Genomic DNA, 16,714 nt, shown 5'->3' on the forward strand with positions numbered 1-16,714 from the left:
CGCGCTCATGGGCGAGTATATTGTATGATAATATCATAGTAGATTGCGATTTTGGCCCCGTTACAATTAACGATGCTCATCGTATTTATTTCCTCCGTGTAGCATATGCATGGGTGTTGTCCCGCGTGGTTTTTGACCGTCTCGACTTCGAGGTCAAATTAAAGTTAACGAACGTACATTGGTCTTGATCTCCAGCTGCGATTAGTTGTTATGTTACTCTTCTCCTGACGCGTGGCGAGTCTTTCGTAGGAGAGTATTTCGTTCTAGTTTTGCACGTGGCACATCGTTCGAATACACGTATTTTATTTTTTTTCCACATATTGCGAACTCTCCATTCAATTTATTGTCCGTCGAATTCCGAGCTTCGGGGAGATTCACGGGAATTCGAGAAACCGTAGTTTCTACATTCAATCTTTACGCGAGAACAACTCTTTACGTCCCCTAGCGTGCGTTTGTTTTCGTCCTTTCTTTCTCTTCCGAATACCGCTCTAGCCGATTCCTATGCAGAATAAATCGTGCAAGCGTTCTTTCCTGGATCACCGATTTATTTTGTATCGTTTAGCTTTATATGTACATGTACGTTTATAAGACATTATTGATTTATATCATAAAATAATATATATATACATAAATATTATCTCTCATACAAAAAATATGCCTACTCTGCCCGACTCTTGATTCTCTCTCTTTCTCTCTCTGTTGTTCCGACACAGTTTAAGTTCAATCACACTTGTGCCGTATTTCTATTTAACCGTCGAAATTCTTGCAAGATGTGCAAGAACATTGATTCATTGTAATCTTTATAATTAGACTACGGATTTCTGTGCAAATACGTATTTTCTTAAAAGACAGGAAAATGTTGGCAGGCCAAAACCTGTTTCATCGAAAAAATTCTGAACGTTCTAAAAATCAGGGACCGAACTGCAATTGGAATTAATTATAAAAGCATAAATACTCGTATGGGAGCCATCTGACAATGCGTTTTCATGTACTGAGAGCGTGATTTTAGACAATTACGTCTAGGGTACAAAAATTTATTATACGATAAAGTATAACGAAATAGTACGATAAACGGAAGTAAACGACAATATTTACGTAGCGTTTAGCTAAGATATATTTACAACGTATTCTTAAAAATACATTTTACAGTACTAAAATAAATTAATGATACCATTTAATACATTTAATATATTTGTGTAGCGATAAAGTTCGTCACTGGCCGGCCTGTCCGTCCACAAATATTCCAGCGTTTAATTAATTACGTCTCCGTTTGGCAATGAGATTTGCTGATACCTATATGAGACATTGAACATGTCGCAGCTCGAGAGATACGTTGACGCGTTAAATCATATTTGACATGAAATTTTATCAATAATGGACACCATCGGTATCAATGTAATATTAGTATACTTTGCAGTCTTATCTAATATTCACGAGAACTCTACACGTGATAATGAAAATTTATCGGTTTTCTAAGTCTGTGAAAAAATTGTGACTTATCCTATTTACAATTAGCCTCTATTCTTTTCGGAATAGTAATTCGATGTGCAGCAATTCTCAGCACGTTAATCGCTCTCGGAGTCTTTTTTTTTTTTATTCTGTAGCGCGTCATGTACCGTCTGCGATCCAATCTTGACTTCACGTACTATCTCGCAAGATTAGGCCTTGAACTTTCTTTTCTTTTTTTGGGAACAAAAATAATTAGGGTTAAATCTGGGCGAGTAAGAAGTGTGCGGGACCACCGGCATGTCGTTGACTGCCAAAAACTGTTGTGTCATCAGATGTGATACGAGGATGAACTGGGGATGAACTTGACAATGACGCAACGCAATACTTAAATTGTTAATGAAAATCGTCTGCCAAAGTGCCATATAATATTTCAATGAAGTTATAAATGTTACGAATGATTATAATCAACGTTCGTATAATTTTTCTAACGTCATCATTTATCTTGTGTGTGGACGATGTTTGTGACGCGCTATAGAAAAAAGGTTTCAAGAGAGCATTTGAAGTATGACTGAGGTCGCTGTATCAAGTGACAAGGGAATATTAAAGAAGAAGAAAAAGGCCAATTGTGTGTGTGAAAATAGGATAAATGTAAAATTCTTTTTAGACTTGAACCGAGAAATTATTTTGGATACCTCCATATGCATAAAGTAAGTCCAAGTAAAGGCTTGACTCTCGCGGTGCGATGTTGTTTGTATGTCGTCAGAGATGAGAAATGACACAATTATTTGCTACATACAGCTTTGTCTCTTAGTTTTTTTTCTCTTAAAAATATAATAATTTCGTAATCATGAAACCTTTGTAAAACATCTGTCACGTAAAAGTGTAAAATAATTCTTGAAATAAAAAGATACATTTCTCAGCTATCAAAAATTTATCACGATGATTTTGCGTAGCAAATAATTTATTGCTTATCATTTTCGCCTCTTACGTCATACCGCGAGAGAACCGAGCCGTAAGATCATTATTAAACATGAATATCGCAAAGAGGACGGAAAGTAAACGACGTACATGGTTCCAGAGATGTTTGTCAAAAAATATTAAAAAATATCTCATACATATGCATGAGCGTAGCCACAATTTTAATAGGGGTGGGGAAAAAGAGTAGGAACAAAATTTCAGCTTTTTTTCAACACCTCTGCTAGTTCCAATTTTTTAAACTTTTTTTTTTTAATTTTTTATCTTTCCTAGAGAATAAAGTATAAACCACTCATTAGCCAATGATTATTTAATTTTTCTCTCTCTTTCTCTCTCTCTCTCTCTCTCTCGCCAAAATTATTTTTATAATTTAATTTTCTTTCTGTCCCCTTTGTACACCCATGTATATATGTAAGGAATGTTTATGTTCACGTTTAATTAATTTTTAATTTAAAGTACGCTGCTACATGAATTATTAGGATTCAGACAAATAGGCGAGAGTTTGTCAGTCGCCTGTTTGTCTGAGTTGCCTTATGGAGACCAGTATAGCATGTGACCTTGTATAATGGCTAAAACGTAGAAGATATAAAAAAATAGGTGAGACAGAGATCTACGAATCAGCATAAATTTTTGATAAATGTCGTGTGTCCAGCGCGTCCTTGCAAGAAAAGAAAAAAATTTTCTGTCACAATAATTTAATAATGTCGAGATATTGGCAACATGATATTATTTACTAAAGCCAATCGAAGAAACACATATCGGGAAAACTTTCACCTCGAATACGTTGAATTTAGCATGAACTCATTTATTGATATCGATCGGTTCTTTTTTTTGCTGACTGAACTCTTTAATCTTGAAACTAGTCCGTTTGTCAAAAAAAAAGAAAAAAAAAGGGAACTTAAGAAAGTAATCCCGATCCATCTTCGATTGCCGAAACTAGAATACACATGCATTTCTCTAGTTACAAGCTTCATATCCATCTTATGATAAATATACAAAGTGATTTTTTGTATAGTAATAAAATCCTCTTCAGGGACGAATTTTTAAAAGTTGAAAAATAATAATAAAATATTATTCTATTTTATTATTATTTTAACCAAATTAAATTATGTTTTACTTTCAAATTAAATCTACAGTTAAACGAGAAAAGTTTAAGAAGAATTAGAAATACTATGGCGAATAATGTACATTTTTCTGTTATGAGCAGTACATTAGAATTTAAAAGAGAAACTAAATGCACGCGTTCGTGTCAGTGCTTGAAGAGGATAATCAAAATACGCTTAGAAATGTACACTGTATAAGCCGGTGTACAGTCGCAGAGATCTAGATCCGTAAACGGAATAATGTACAAATAATGCTGAAAGTTTTAAACACAGTCGTATTGCGCAATGCAGGCGTTTCCATTGTTATACTTTACGGCGCCCGACGATATTTATATCTTTCAATCGTTCGCATGTGCAATCCAAAAAGCGCATCAATTAAATATGGATCAGAAGGTTGAATTCGTAATCGCGAAGGCCAGAAATATTTTCGAGACGAAATAACGTTTAAAGATCACGTCGACTTGACATCCGCCAATATTGATCACGCTGATCTCGAGTGAAATTGAAAGGGCATGCCGATTTCACATAGATTCGAGCGTACATTGATTCGTTGTAAGTGCAACTCTCTTGTCATCAGTCGTGACGATAATCTGTATAAATCTAGATGCAATAATCATATATTGGAAAGCACAAAAATAAATCGCGGGAAATTTCTCGTAGAACGATGTCCCACGATATGGCGATTACGATGTAAGAGCTTGGACGTAATCTACAGCATCTACAGCGAATCTACAGACAACGGCTACAATGATATATCCACTTGTAATACGACTTGCAATACAGACCTAAATATTAAAAATGTAACAGTCTATTCGTATTCAGGAGAGGGATTTATTTATATGCTAATATACTTAGCGGGGTCAGGGAGTATTTTCCATCTCCTTACTGCGTCGCCCGATGTAGCAACCGACGGCGAACAATCGAAATTCTAGCGGACAAATAAATGAATATTCATTTCATGAATATTTCCCATTTTTGAACTCGTACCAAAGTCCGTACGCTACTCCAGAACAAATTAATTCTCTTAAGCGCTAATTGACTAGCATTGAAGGATCGATCAATATCGAACATACATTAGTCTTCTAATCCTATTACGGGCCTGTGAAATTTTCTTTTTTACCTCTACGCGATCCATTTATTTCTCAGATGAGTTATCCAGTCGTGATCCAGTTTCGAGAATTCTGCAACAATCGTGAAAGCTTTATACCTTCCTTTTCGTTATCCGACAGGCAAGAATGTGTCATCAGAGCGTGTTTCTTCGTTATTATTCAGGATTATTGTTCGGACGATGGTTGGAGCCTCTGCAAATCGTCCGATTCGACTAACCCAGGATCCGTCTTGTCCCTCAGGATGGCCTCCACATCCTTTTCGAGTACCTGGTCCCTGTCGTACAGTTGGAAACGGTAGGCCGGCTCGTTCACCAGCACGCTCTCCTCAGCGGTGCTCTGCGCGTCCTCCGGCGCGAGGAAGAACTTGGCGCGACCCTCGCATTTACGCCGATAGTCCGGATTGTCCGGCGCGGGCCGATGGCACGAGTCGCAGACGGTGTCGGAGTACGAGGTGCACGGATGGGCCTCATACAAACCCGGACCGCATCTGGCGCAGTTCCAGCAGGGCTGCGTGCTGTGATGCGGGCTGTACTTGCCGGCGGGGCAACGTTGGCATACGGTGTTGCGGCCGCGAGTGCAACGGACAATCATGCCGTAGCCTGGACCGCATCTGCTGCAGTGCGAGCCGTCCCGGTGGTGTCTGATGTGAGGCCTGCTCTCGGCCGCCTGGAAACGCAGAGAACGGCAGATGGTTAGTGCCTCTAGAGAGGAGGAATCCGGCGTGAGAGAGTGGCCACGCGAGTGACTCTACGTCTCGCGATCTTCGGGATCTCCGAAATGATTTAAAAATTGATTGCATTGTCGCTTGGAAACGACCAGCTGACATCGAGTGACATTTCTGAACTTTTATGTCAGGGTTGGGTGAATCAATATTTTTTTTTTTTTAACTTGAGTTAACGTTAATTATAAAATTTATTTAGTTAAATTATTTTAAAATTATGCAGATTATTCTAAATAACAAAACAATATGAATTGTCAAATAAATTTAATATTTTATTTGTAAATTAAATTTATAAAATAACAAAAAAATGTTTTTTTTTAGAAATGCATTTCTTTTGTCTTACTATTTTTTTCTTTCGCAGATAAACTTAGAAAAAAAGTTAATAAATTGAAGTTTACGTGTTTTAAAAACAACTGATGAATAATATAAGGCCGAGAACGAGCTATTCTTTGATTTTTCGAATTTATTTTAATCTTAACAACCAAGATATAGTTGGCGGCCTATATACCGCTAACTGTATCTGGGTTGTTAAGATTAAAATAAATTGTAATTCGAAAAAACCAAAGAATAGCTCGTTCTCGGCCTTATATTATTCACTGTTTATTGATACGAGCGTAAAAAGATTGATATTAAAAATAACTACTTGAAGAATTAAAAATTAACCAATTTAAAATTAAATGTAGCAAGATAAAAATTATTAACTTCTTCGCTTAATTGTTTAAACTTTTACAACTTTTTAACAAACTGCTACCCAACTCTATTAAAAGTTAAGTATGAATGTTGGGTTCCTTCCAGCGATGTAAAGCTGTTTCTAAAGACAATCCCTGTCCCGCGAATAAATCGTACTAGGGTAGCGAATGATCATTGCTGCACTGGACACAATTTTTCTACTTTTAATATATATATTTTTCTACTTTTAATATATATGAATTGATAAAATGCAAGTTTAACCGTCCAACAACAGGTGCACCATAGAAGGCGGCCACCTGACTTCGAGGGAACACCTTGCGCCTTTCTTCCGCCTACTTCGGGCAGATCGAGAGACGCGATATATGAGCCTCCGTACTCTCTCACGCATAAAATGCTGCTTTTAATACGTTAGGATATCCGCTGTACACTCACTTTCGCCGACTAATTTTCTCGAAATAAATGAGATCCGATCGATCGCCCCAATCCGAAAGCTCTCTTTATTTCAAACTTTCCAAATGTCCAGTAATATTATTACAATATATCTTAATTAAGATGTATTATTCAAATATATCTCATTTATTCCTAACTGTTTCTTTCCGTATAATGCAACAAAGTTTGTCTCATCTCACAATCAGACAAAGGTTCACACATAAATTTAAATCTCATATAGAGTCGACGAACTTTCAATGGCTTCATGTTATTTCTTTTTTTTTCAAAGAATAAAATTTCGATCGTAGTTGAATTTTGAACATTATTTGTCTCACATGGAAGATTTTTGTTCGCAGTATTTTTCGGGACGTTATCGTTTGAAACGACCACAGAAGCGCAGGTAAAAACAAGTAAAGAAAGAATGAGAGGCGATCCCATTTTACAGCAGCTGTTGGCAGCTGCTCCGTGCGGCACGCGCCGACGGTCACCACGCATCACGCGAATCGTTAGCACCGGGCCTTAATTTGAAACCCTTCACCTTACCTCTGTGCACACACCGCTGTCGCTTGTTCGATAGCATTATACGTCGTCGGCTCGCCATCGAGCCTCTCGCGACACGAATTGTTGAGAAAATAACACTCGTCTTTTCTAAAAACAATTTTGTATTATCAATCCCGCACTATAAATACGTAATAATATCTTCAATTTGTGAGAAGAACTACTGTAAGAAGTCTGAGATTTCTTTGGCCTGTAAGAATGCTCTTTTTATAAAATTATACTTTCTTTTATTACGAAACGGTAAATTCATAAAATAAATTGCTATAAGCATATATGGATACAGTGAAAAACTAACTTTTAATATTATTCTAAATACGTTGTATATGTATATGTTTTAGTTCCAACTTACATCAGTTTGTGTTAAAAAAAAAGAAAAAAAAATTTATATACAAAGAATATTCGTTTCGCGTGGTTGATAAAACAAAATTGTTCTTAGGAGAAACAGACATTATTTTCTGAGTATTTCACAATAGGATGTTCATCATTTTATCTCAGATGCAGCATGAGTCACCGTCACATGAAAGGATGCTGTCAATTTACTAAGTTAGTAAAGGATTACGATTCCTCGAAGTGAATTTATTACCTCATCGAGCTATTAGTTAATTCGCTCACAATGATAAATCGTCGAGTATGAAATAAATCTTCCCGATAAATTGATTTTCGGAAAGAGGAGAATATAAGCGAAAGCAAATATAGATAAGATTTCGCTTCTCTAGTTAATTTCAAAGCTTGGAATTTTAATGGAAAATCGTATTGGCGGTGCCGAAGTGAGTTAAGAAACCGGAGCACTACGGTTAGGGTTTAATTTCAGCGAAGAGCGAAAATACTTCGGGAACAGCAACAAGCAAGAAACATCGATCTTCGGGGGTTTCTCCGAAGAATCGCTCGAAGTAAGAGTGGAACGTTGCATTCTTCAATGAAAATATATACCCTTGAGGGCTTCGCAACAGTCGAGAAGACACGGCGGTTTTGCCCGGGCAAGATTTATCGATCGGAAAAAAGCTCGTTTGTAGGAACCGCAGAGTGTTCTTGTAGCTCAGAGACGAGCCCTCGTCGCTCGGAGCACCGACGCAAAACGATACAAGAGCACTGGCCAGGAGAGAAAGAGAAGGATTCGCGCGCCGCGTTGGGAGCACCCTTTGGCAATTTCCGATATTTCTTTTCGCCGACTCTCTCTCTCTCTCTCTCTCTCTCTCTCTCTCTCTCTCTCTTGCCAACCGTAGGCACGTTGCAAACTGATTATACGAGTACGCAGTGGAAACACGGGCCTCACGAGCCCGACAACCCACGGCGTGGCACGATAAACGTCGATGCTAGACACCGCGGGAAGAGAGGCGCGTCGAAGAGTATCATCGGTGTTCACCTGCAACGCGAAGATATTTTTTTTCTCTCTTTTTTTTTGCGATACAACTTTTAGAGATATATCGACTCGACCACTGACAAAAGCCGGGCGGGGTCTGCTAACGATCCGTAACAACGATGACGGAAGTAACGTTGCGTTCATAGTGCAACGAGTATGAATAGAAACTTCCGGTATGACGAACCGAACGGAAGCGGTAATTGCCGGTCCCTTTTGTGTCCCACTTCTGCTTCTTTTTTTCTCTCCTCTTTTCCTAGTCGACACGTCGATACCGATAAATTTCAAACGGATAGACTGCGCGACGGATGCATGTACGCGACGTAAAACTTTGATGACGCCCCCATTCGTTCGGCCAGTTTCACTAAAAGCTGCTTTTTGCGACTTCAGACGCTTTTGCGAAATAAATAATTGCGTTTCCTAGTGAATGTGGCAGGCCAACTAGAAGTAATTGAAGAATCGCGTCGTCAGTATTTATAGATAAGCTTTGAAAATGCTTTCCTTGATCAAATTTATTCACCTCGTAATCGATAATAATTATTTATTATGCCGTTACGTCATTATTAATTATCTTCGCGACCACAAAGATAATTAATGATGACAAAAGAAGAAAAGAAATGCACGCGCGCACGAGCACCTTGCAGAAAGGGCGGCTGAAAAGACTCGTGCATGTGAGTAGGGTGGCGTCGGGCGAATTCTTCTTGTCCGATTCACCTGAAGGAACGTGGCCCACTTCCATTTGTCACCGGAAGAGGTGGATACCTTGCGCACGGGAGAAAAAAAAATTGCAGTAATTTTGAAGCCAAATGGAGACACGTTCCAAACGTTATTACAGGATGAGACGTTTCGTGCTCGTCGCCGATGCACGTTCTCCACCACGGATTGAATCTCTCCGATTTCTCCGCCTAGCTGCCAATACGGATCGTAAGATATTCATTAAATCCGCGCTGTAATAATATTTCTTGCATTTATATTAGAAGATATTAATTAGTTCAACGGAACGGAATATCAAATATTTTTAAATGCAATACAATTAATACAGAGAACATGCGTCCCCATGTTAATTATATTGTGAGGTACTTGGGCCGAATAAGGCTCAGCATTAAATAAACTTTATTTCGGAATTTCTCACTTAAAAACGTGCTTTACGCTTAGACGCTTACGCTTTATATGCTTCAAAAATGTCGTGGAAAGTAGATAAAGAGGGGCTGGTGGAATTGCAACCGGTAGCAGCACGTCTGTTTAGTGTTGAAAAAAAAAAATTGTGAAGAGAGGATGTATAAGTCGTTTTTATAAAAATTTGCTGTAAAATGTATTAAATACCTTACTTTATAGTTTATTTATCGTATTATAATATTATTCTGCTTCTTAACTATAGAAAGTAACAAATATACATTTCGATTTTTTGGAATAAATATATCTTTCTTAGAAACAATGTACTGATTAAAAAAAGACCCATTTATACATTGTTATTTGTTTGTGAAGCTTGCAAGAAGTTAATTGCACCCAAATAACTTCCTCCCAAAAAGTAATTTCCAAAATTAATCAACGATCAAATTAATTGTGCAATTTAACAACAGGGTAAACCCCAAGACACTTTATTTCTGCGATTAATAAAAATTTCTTTTAAAACTTTAGAAGATAATAATGTCTAGTTCCCTTATTATTTTCAATTTATTATTTTCGAAAGCATTTTACAAATTCGAAAATATTTCACAAATATTCCATGTGGAAGAAATATTTTATTTTTGTGAGTGATCGAAATAAAGATTTTATTCTCGCTTGATTTGTTTTCAATATATCCATAAATAGAATTTTTTTAAAATACAAGTGAAGTGACCTTATTCAGCTCCGGTATCTTACGTACAAATATTCGACATTCTTCTCTGTACGGCCACCGAAAGACTCACTGGGGTATAATATTCCAGAGTATATAATATTCCAGATTCAAGGGTATAATATTTCAGATTCTATTATATTTATAGTCTTTTCGGTATACACTCTTACGTTATTTCCGCTTTCGAAGCGAACCGCAAAGTTCCGATACATTTGGAGAAGAGCATCGCCGAAATTGCAACAGGCAGTAAAACCTGCGGAGTCACGGCAGACTGGGTACCCCCTTTCCTCTCATCGTACGAGCGTGTGTTCCCCTCTCATACACGTGTGCGTGTGACTTCCGAGCACACCAGCCGGTTCTACTTCCCGGAGGAAGACACTGGGTTACCCCGAGGGTGAACCCACAGTCGCAGCTGCTTCGAGAACCGCGATAATTATCTTCGGTCCCTACGCACCCTATTGTTCCGTGAACACTCCGCCCTCCGCATATTCCATAAATCGGAGGAGGGCACGCACCTGGACGGAAGGTGGGGGAGGAGATGAAAGCGTGTTCTTGTAACTGTTTTGACGTCGCGAATAAGTTGCGTTAGACATTGTCAGCGACGTGGCCTGCATTCCAGACAAAAGCGCATTTGACCGTTGTCGAAACGCGAAAAATTCAAGCGCCACCAAAAATAGAAAGAGCGTAAAAAGATCAACTGGAATGTGCCCACTGCACTGAAAGACACGAAAAGAATTTAACAATTTCGTTAAAATGCATACACGAAAATAATTATGTTGGATCATCAAAATAATTACGTTGCACTGAAAGAAGGATTTGGTAACTATTATCAAATGTGAATTTTCACTCAGGTGCTAATTCAAGTACAGTCCAGTTCTTGTTGTTACAATTTTGATAGTTTAAAATAACATTTAATAAGCTTTTTCTTACATCAAAATAACGTTTGTTCAATTATTCTGTTACTTTGCAACCTATAAAATAGAAAAAATCCAAAACAATTTTTTCAAGTGTAAATAAGTTCTAAATTATGCAAGTGAATTTTTATCTAGACTAGTATCAGTGCCAGAAAAATACAGGTGCAATGCACTGATTAATAGAAAAATCGCAGCTGACCAATTTAGCGCAATGTTCATCATCAAGCGTTTTCCCTAAACAATTTTTATTATCAATACCTTTTGCGATGCAAAGTGGCGTGCGTGTCGCGTAATCGAACGCTAATGAGAAGGTACAAATTATCGAAGGAAAAGTCGGTGGCGCGAGAAAACGAGGGAAAAACGGGCGGTAATTAAGTTAGCGCGATTGCGCCGTCCAACCATCGCCGGTTACGCTTGTTAGAAATTTCGTTCGCCGGCGGACGATGAGATTCTTGCGTTTATTCAGAGATATCGCGAGGGTGTCGCGACAATTGCATCGTTAAAGAAACCGTGTTCTTCGAGCTCTCTTACGATGCTAATGAGACCCCTTTGGAGAGTCCATTGGTCACACGCACAGGACACCTTACAGCCGGCTCTACGTGTCTATGGAGTCTCGAGGCGTCGTTCTCCAAACAAATCCTTCCACGTCGATAGCTCACAATGATACAACGAAGCTACGTGAAACTTGAACGGATTCACGTCCCATCTTCGCGATGCCGTGGCAACAATTGGACATTCGTGTCCCTCTCCCTTTCCTCTGGCTTCCCTTTGCATCTCATCTCGTAACTCGAGACCTGTGCGCCAACTTATTCTCTTCTGTATTTTTCTCCGAAGTTACGTGGGTGCGTTACGAAGTACCGTTTCGCAAATAATTTTCTTCTGTCATCACCTGTCACGCAGTACTGATACCATATATTTACCAATATGCGCGAATCGCGCGAGATAAACGCATACGGCGTCGTTACGTTAGCGCAGAGAGTAATAACACCTTTTCCTCGCATCTCTCTGCGACAATATAGCTTTGTACGCAACTCTCTCTTTTTCCTTCTCTCTCTCTCTCTCTCTATTCTGTCTCTTTTTCTCTCTGCCTGAAGCATATTGTTATGAATGTTCCTCGTGCCTACGCGGAGGCGTAAGAACGCGAAGGAATCAGGGAACCGGGGAGAGCATCGTGAAAATTGCGCCCCGAGCGGAACCGCCGTCGCCGCCGCCGCCGCCGCGGTCTCCGGGTTCCCATGCCATGCTAATGAGCCTCATAAAGCACGGTGTACTCCAGTGAACCGAATAACCCGCCGACGCACGTGTACGTGCGTAACGTACAAGTGCAACGGTATGCGTGCTGCTCGAGCCTTCACACGTGCAACAATCGCGGATAATACACTTGCGCTCGACTTTGTGCACACTCTGCCATCATGGACGCAAACACCTTGCGATTTAGTGTGTACAAAAATATACACGTTAAGTACTCCAAAAAATTTTAAGGGGTCATTTTTTATACTAATTCAAGATGGGAACTTCATGTAACTTCATGAAACTGCTCGGTTTCAAAAATACCGGGTGTTAAAATTGAAGGAAATATTTTTTTCTTTTACAAAAATTTCGAAAACCACTCGATTATTTTGAATGAAACTTTGGGTATGTTTGAAGAACATGAAAGAGACAAAAAAAAATAAAATTTTTCCTTCAATCTGGACGGCTTGTACAATTTTCGTCTTAAACTAGTGTAAAGAATCATCCCTTAAAATTTTCCCGAATATTTAACGATCACTCTGTACAATGACATATGTAGTTATGCAAATCAGACATATGTAGTTATGAAAATTTAACGACAATTTTGACCGTTTTTCTCCAATGGCAGATCCAATGTTTGCATCATATTTCTCGAATTAGCCAACCTTCTGTCTCGCTTTTTCTCTTTCAATGACATATTTTCGAATTCAGAGAAAAGAAATTGTATAATATTATATTATATTATATTATAAATAATATTATATAATTATGGTATTTTATATTAATATTATTCTAAAATTACGATTAATTATAATTACATTAGCATTGCAAGAACATCTACTATAACATAAATGATTCTTTTTGTTCAACTAAAACTCGAGCTAACCAATAACAGAACATTTCTACCAAAGAAAGAGATAAATTTTAACTTTTACAAAATATTTAATTCTCTGGAATATCTTAATTAAAACTCCGTTTTTTTAAAAATGAAATAATAAAAAGAAAACACATTTTGATTTGTGCGAATTCTGGTTCTCACGCGAATCATACCTTGTTCACAGATAAAATCGCCGTAATGTCCGAGCAATTTTGACATTTCCGGTTCAACCCTGGGGCGCAAGAAAAGCTCTCTCATTTTTCTTTACCACCCCTCATCCTCCTAGCCATTGTTACAAAATCGCGATCCACGGATGTGAGAACTGATTTTATCCGGCGCGACGGTGATATTTTAGCCAGGCGAGCCGCATAGTAATAATTATCGTGAAACCTATCGAAATTCTGTTCTTTCGCACGACAATTGCTATCTCGGCCGTTCTTCCTCGTATCCAGCCGATAATTAGTCCGCCTTGATTAACAGGGCTCTCGTAACACTTGAAATTACCTCCAAGATCATGTAACGCAAGGGAGTGAAAGAAAGTCGCAGAAAATATCAAAGTAAAAATAAAAGAGAAGTAATCCAGCAATCATTTTCTTTTCAACGATGATGGTTTTCATTCATTTTCGACTTTGTTATTAAAAAATATCATTAATTCTCCAATTAAATTTTTTTTCGCGTAATTTGTCTCGCCCTATTAAGAAACAAAAGCATATGGAACGCATGCAATTCTTAAATATCTCTTAAATAAACAACGATAGTTTTATGGTCATTTACTGTTACATTCAGGTAAGTCTAATTAGTGTCTCTTTGTTGGGCTTAATAAAGAAAATTCTTCAAATCCTTATCAAGTGTCAATTTACGAAAAAAAAATGCAAACGTACCTTGATAAATACAGCCAGTGTATACACGATAACGATTGCCATCATCACGCATCGATTGCGAATTAGCTTTCTGCGACTATCCATTGCCTTTTGAGTTCTATATTTTTCGTGCTTCGATCTTGCCACTTCAGTCAGAATCACTTCCGTTTTTCTTTTTTTTCGAGAATTACGTTATATTCATAACTTCTGCATCGGGATATTCAAACGAGGACAATCCCGCGCTCTGATTTCGATTTGGAGAGCGGAAAGTGGAATAATTTGTAACGTTTAAATTAACAAACGTGGAGGTAGAATCGATTTTACACTCAAAGTCCGGGATAAAATATTTTCGATCTCGCGATCGAGAGATAAAACTCGTTCAGCTGACCGTCGCAATGTTACCTCGATGGAGGTTCAACGTGAATTGAAAGGAGTGCATCGGTGCAGCTGTTACTGTTGAACACGCGCCCGGTCACGTGGCCCTTCGTGTCCCTCTCCGCCTTTAGGACGCTCCCGATCAAGCCACATGAACATTCGAATTTTCGTAGAAAAACCATTACGTGTGATTACGTGGACAGACTACTGGATGCACAATTGCTCTGAGACACTAAGACTCTGTTACATTTTACGTGAATTTTTTTATAAAACATTATACAAACTAAATCAAAAAGAACATGCAGACTTTGCTCGTAACTGCGATCGAATTTTGTGACCAAAATTTTAATGCATTCTGTTTAACGGACAATAATTTCATTAAATATCTTATGAAAAGAATTTATACAATATATTTTATACATACATATGTATTTATTTGCAAAAAATGTAGTAAGCTAGTTACAAGAAAAAATCAAATTAACTTTCAAATTTATAAAAAATTGCATGATCATTAATTTAATATTTTTGCATATAAGAAAATAAGTCCAGAGAAATTACTTTGTAATTTTCTAAACAAAATTGCTCATTCATAATTATACAAAGTTCAATATTGATAACACTATCTAATTAAAAGTTTGAATTTAGTAGTCAAAACAAGTAGCAAAAGTTGTACCGAAAGTTGTATATAATTTTTAGAATCATCATTTTTCTCTGTTGTAATTATTTTGGTGTGTAAAAACAGCTGAACATCTCGTGATATGTCGTTACCACTATTGCGCATTAAAATAAAAAGTTTCTAAAACAGGAAGCCGATCATGAAGAGCGGAAACGTGAAAAGTGAAAATTTTTACCATTGAAGTTAATGGAGGAATTTTTCATTTTTCTCGTTTCCAGCCTAGGGAAAAAGTTTCACGATCGACCCCCGGATGTGTATTCCTTCATAAATGATATTCAACGGATATGACGCGTGATTGGTGTGAATCGAGAAAATTTGATTCACGAATAACAAATGATTATAAATGTATTGAATACGTTAAAAAATAACTTTTTGATTGGCAAATTTATATGCAGTTGTCTAAGTAAAAACGTCGATAATTCTTGGGATTGTACGAGTATAAACAAAATTTTACTATATATGGTTTCTAATCTTCGTGTTACGATGTTCGATAATAATATTTCCCTTAATGCGAAAAGTATCGAAAAATAATGTGTTTTCTCTTTCTTAGAATTTCTATTCGAAGCACACTTCTTTCGTAACAAATATGATCGAGAAATAGAGTAATGTCTAATTTAGAACTTGATTCTACGTTCTGTTGAACGAGCGTTATACATAAATAACAGCTCTCCTACACCCCATCGCGTTACATGGGTTCCATTATATCCTATTGTATCAACTACCTATTATATCGAGCTATTTTCTCGTTGGGCGATAACACCAACAAGTACCGACGTGAAAGATTAGAGGGATGCGTCAAAATGCGTTACTTAATTTTCCGAGAATACCTTCGTGATATAGTACTTCAATTCGTGAATTTCGGAACATTCTGCATATAATGTGAAATTTCAATAGAACTACTATTTTAACATTGCAATCATATTTGCACACCACCAATTTTTATCACACAAATTTCGAAATGTAATTCAATAAATATGATAGAAAAAAAGATAGAAAAAACCCAGCAAAATTTAAAATATTTGTAGATTTTTGTTTTGAAAGTCAATTAAAATTAACATGCGATATTGCAATAGAATTATTACAATCGCTTCCTATCACATCAATGCAGTTTTTAATGCTATTACAGTGTTATTATTACATAATACTAATTAACATAGTTATCATTTCGAATAACCCTGGTAGAAATTTTATTCCTTTTTTTAGCAATTACTGAGTAGACTACTACTACTACTCCGGATTCATATGTCATAATTAGAAATGATCAGACGGGGTGACAACTAGGGGCAAGAATAGGGTAACATAATACCAATAAAAAATAAAGTGCTAAACAAATAAAGTTAATAAATGTTCGATTATCATTGAAGGTACTTATCCATGGCTTAAGTATGATACGAAGGAAACATTAATTGCGAGTACAAAAATAAGGAGATCGATGTGGACACTAAGATTTCGTCCGGACAGGAAAACAATTTTAGAGGACTAATCCTCCTGTCCATATCCGTAGAGAAAAGTTGTGTCCACCTGTTGGTCGCACTCAAAGATTTGAATCAAGCT

At 37.3% G+C, this 16,714-nt stretch overlaps 1 protein-coding gene across 1 annotated transcript; it reads right to left on the reverse strand.

Moving 5' to 3' along the window:
• Positions 1–275: 275 nt before the first annotated feature.
• Positions 276–14,821, reverse strand: LOC105199048 (tumor necrosis factor receptor superfamily member 3). Its single transcript, XM_011165960.3, has 2 exons — positions 14,131–14,821; positions 276–5,302 (listed from the first exon to the last, which is right to left on the reverse strand). Exons 1-2 carry the CDS (start codon positions 14,212–14,214, stop codon positions 4,802–4,804), a joined length of 585 nt encoding a protein of 194 aa, XP_011164262.2. The 5' UTR covers positions 14,215–14,821; the 3' UTR covers positions 276–4,801.
• Positions 14,822–16,714: the final 1,893 nt, after the last annotated feature.

The sequence above is a fragment of the Solenopsis invicta genome, chromosome 2 (assembly GCF_016802725.1).
Source record: "Solenopsis invicta isolate M01_SB chromosome 2, UNIL_Sinv_3.0, whole genome shotgun sequence".
Lineage (NCBI taxonomy): Eukaryota > Metazoa > Arthropoda > Insecta > Hymenoptera > Formicidae > Solenopsis > Solenopsis invicta.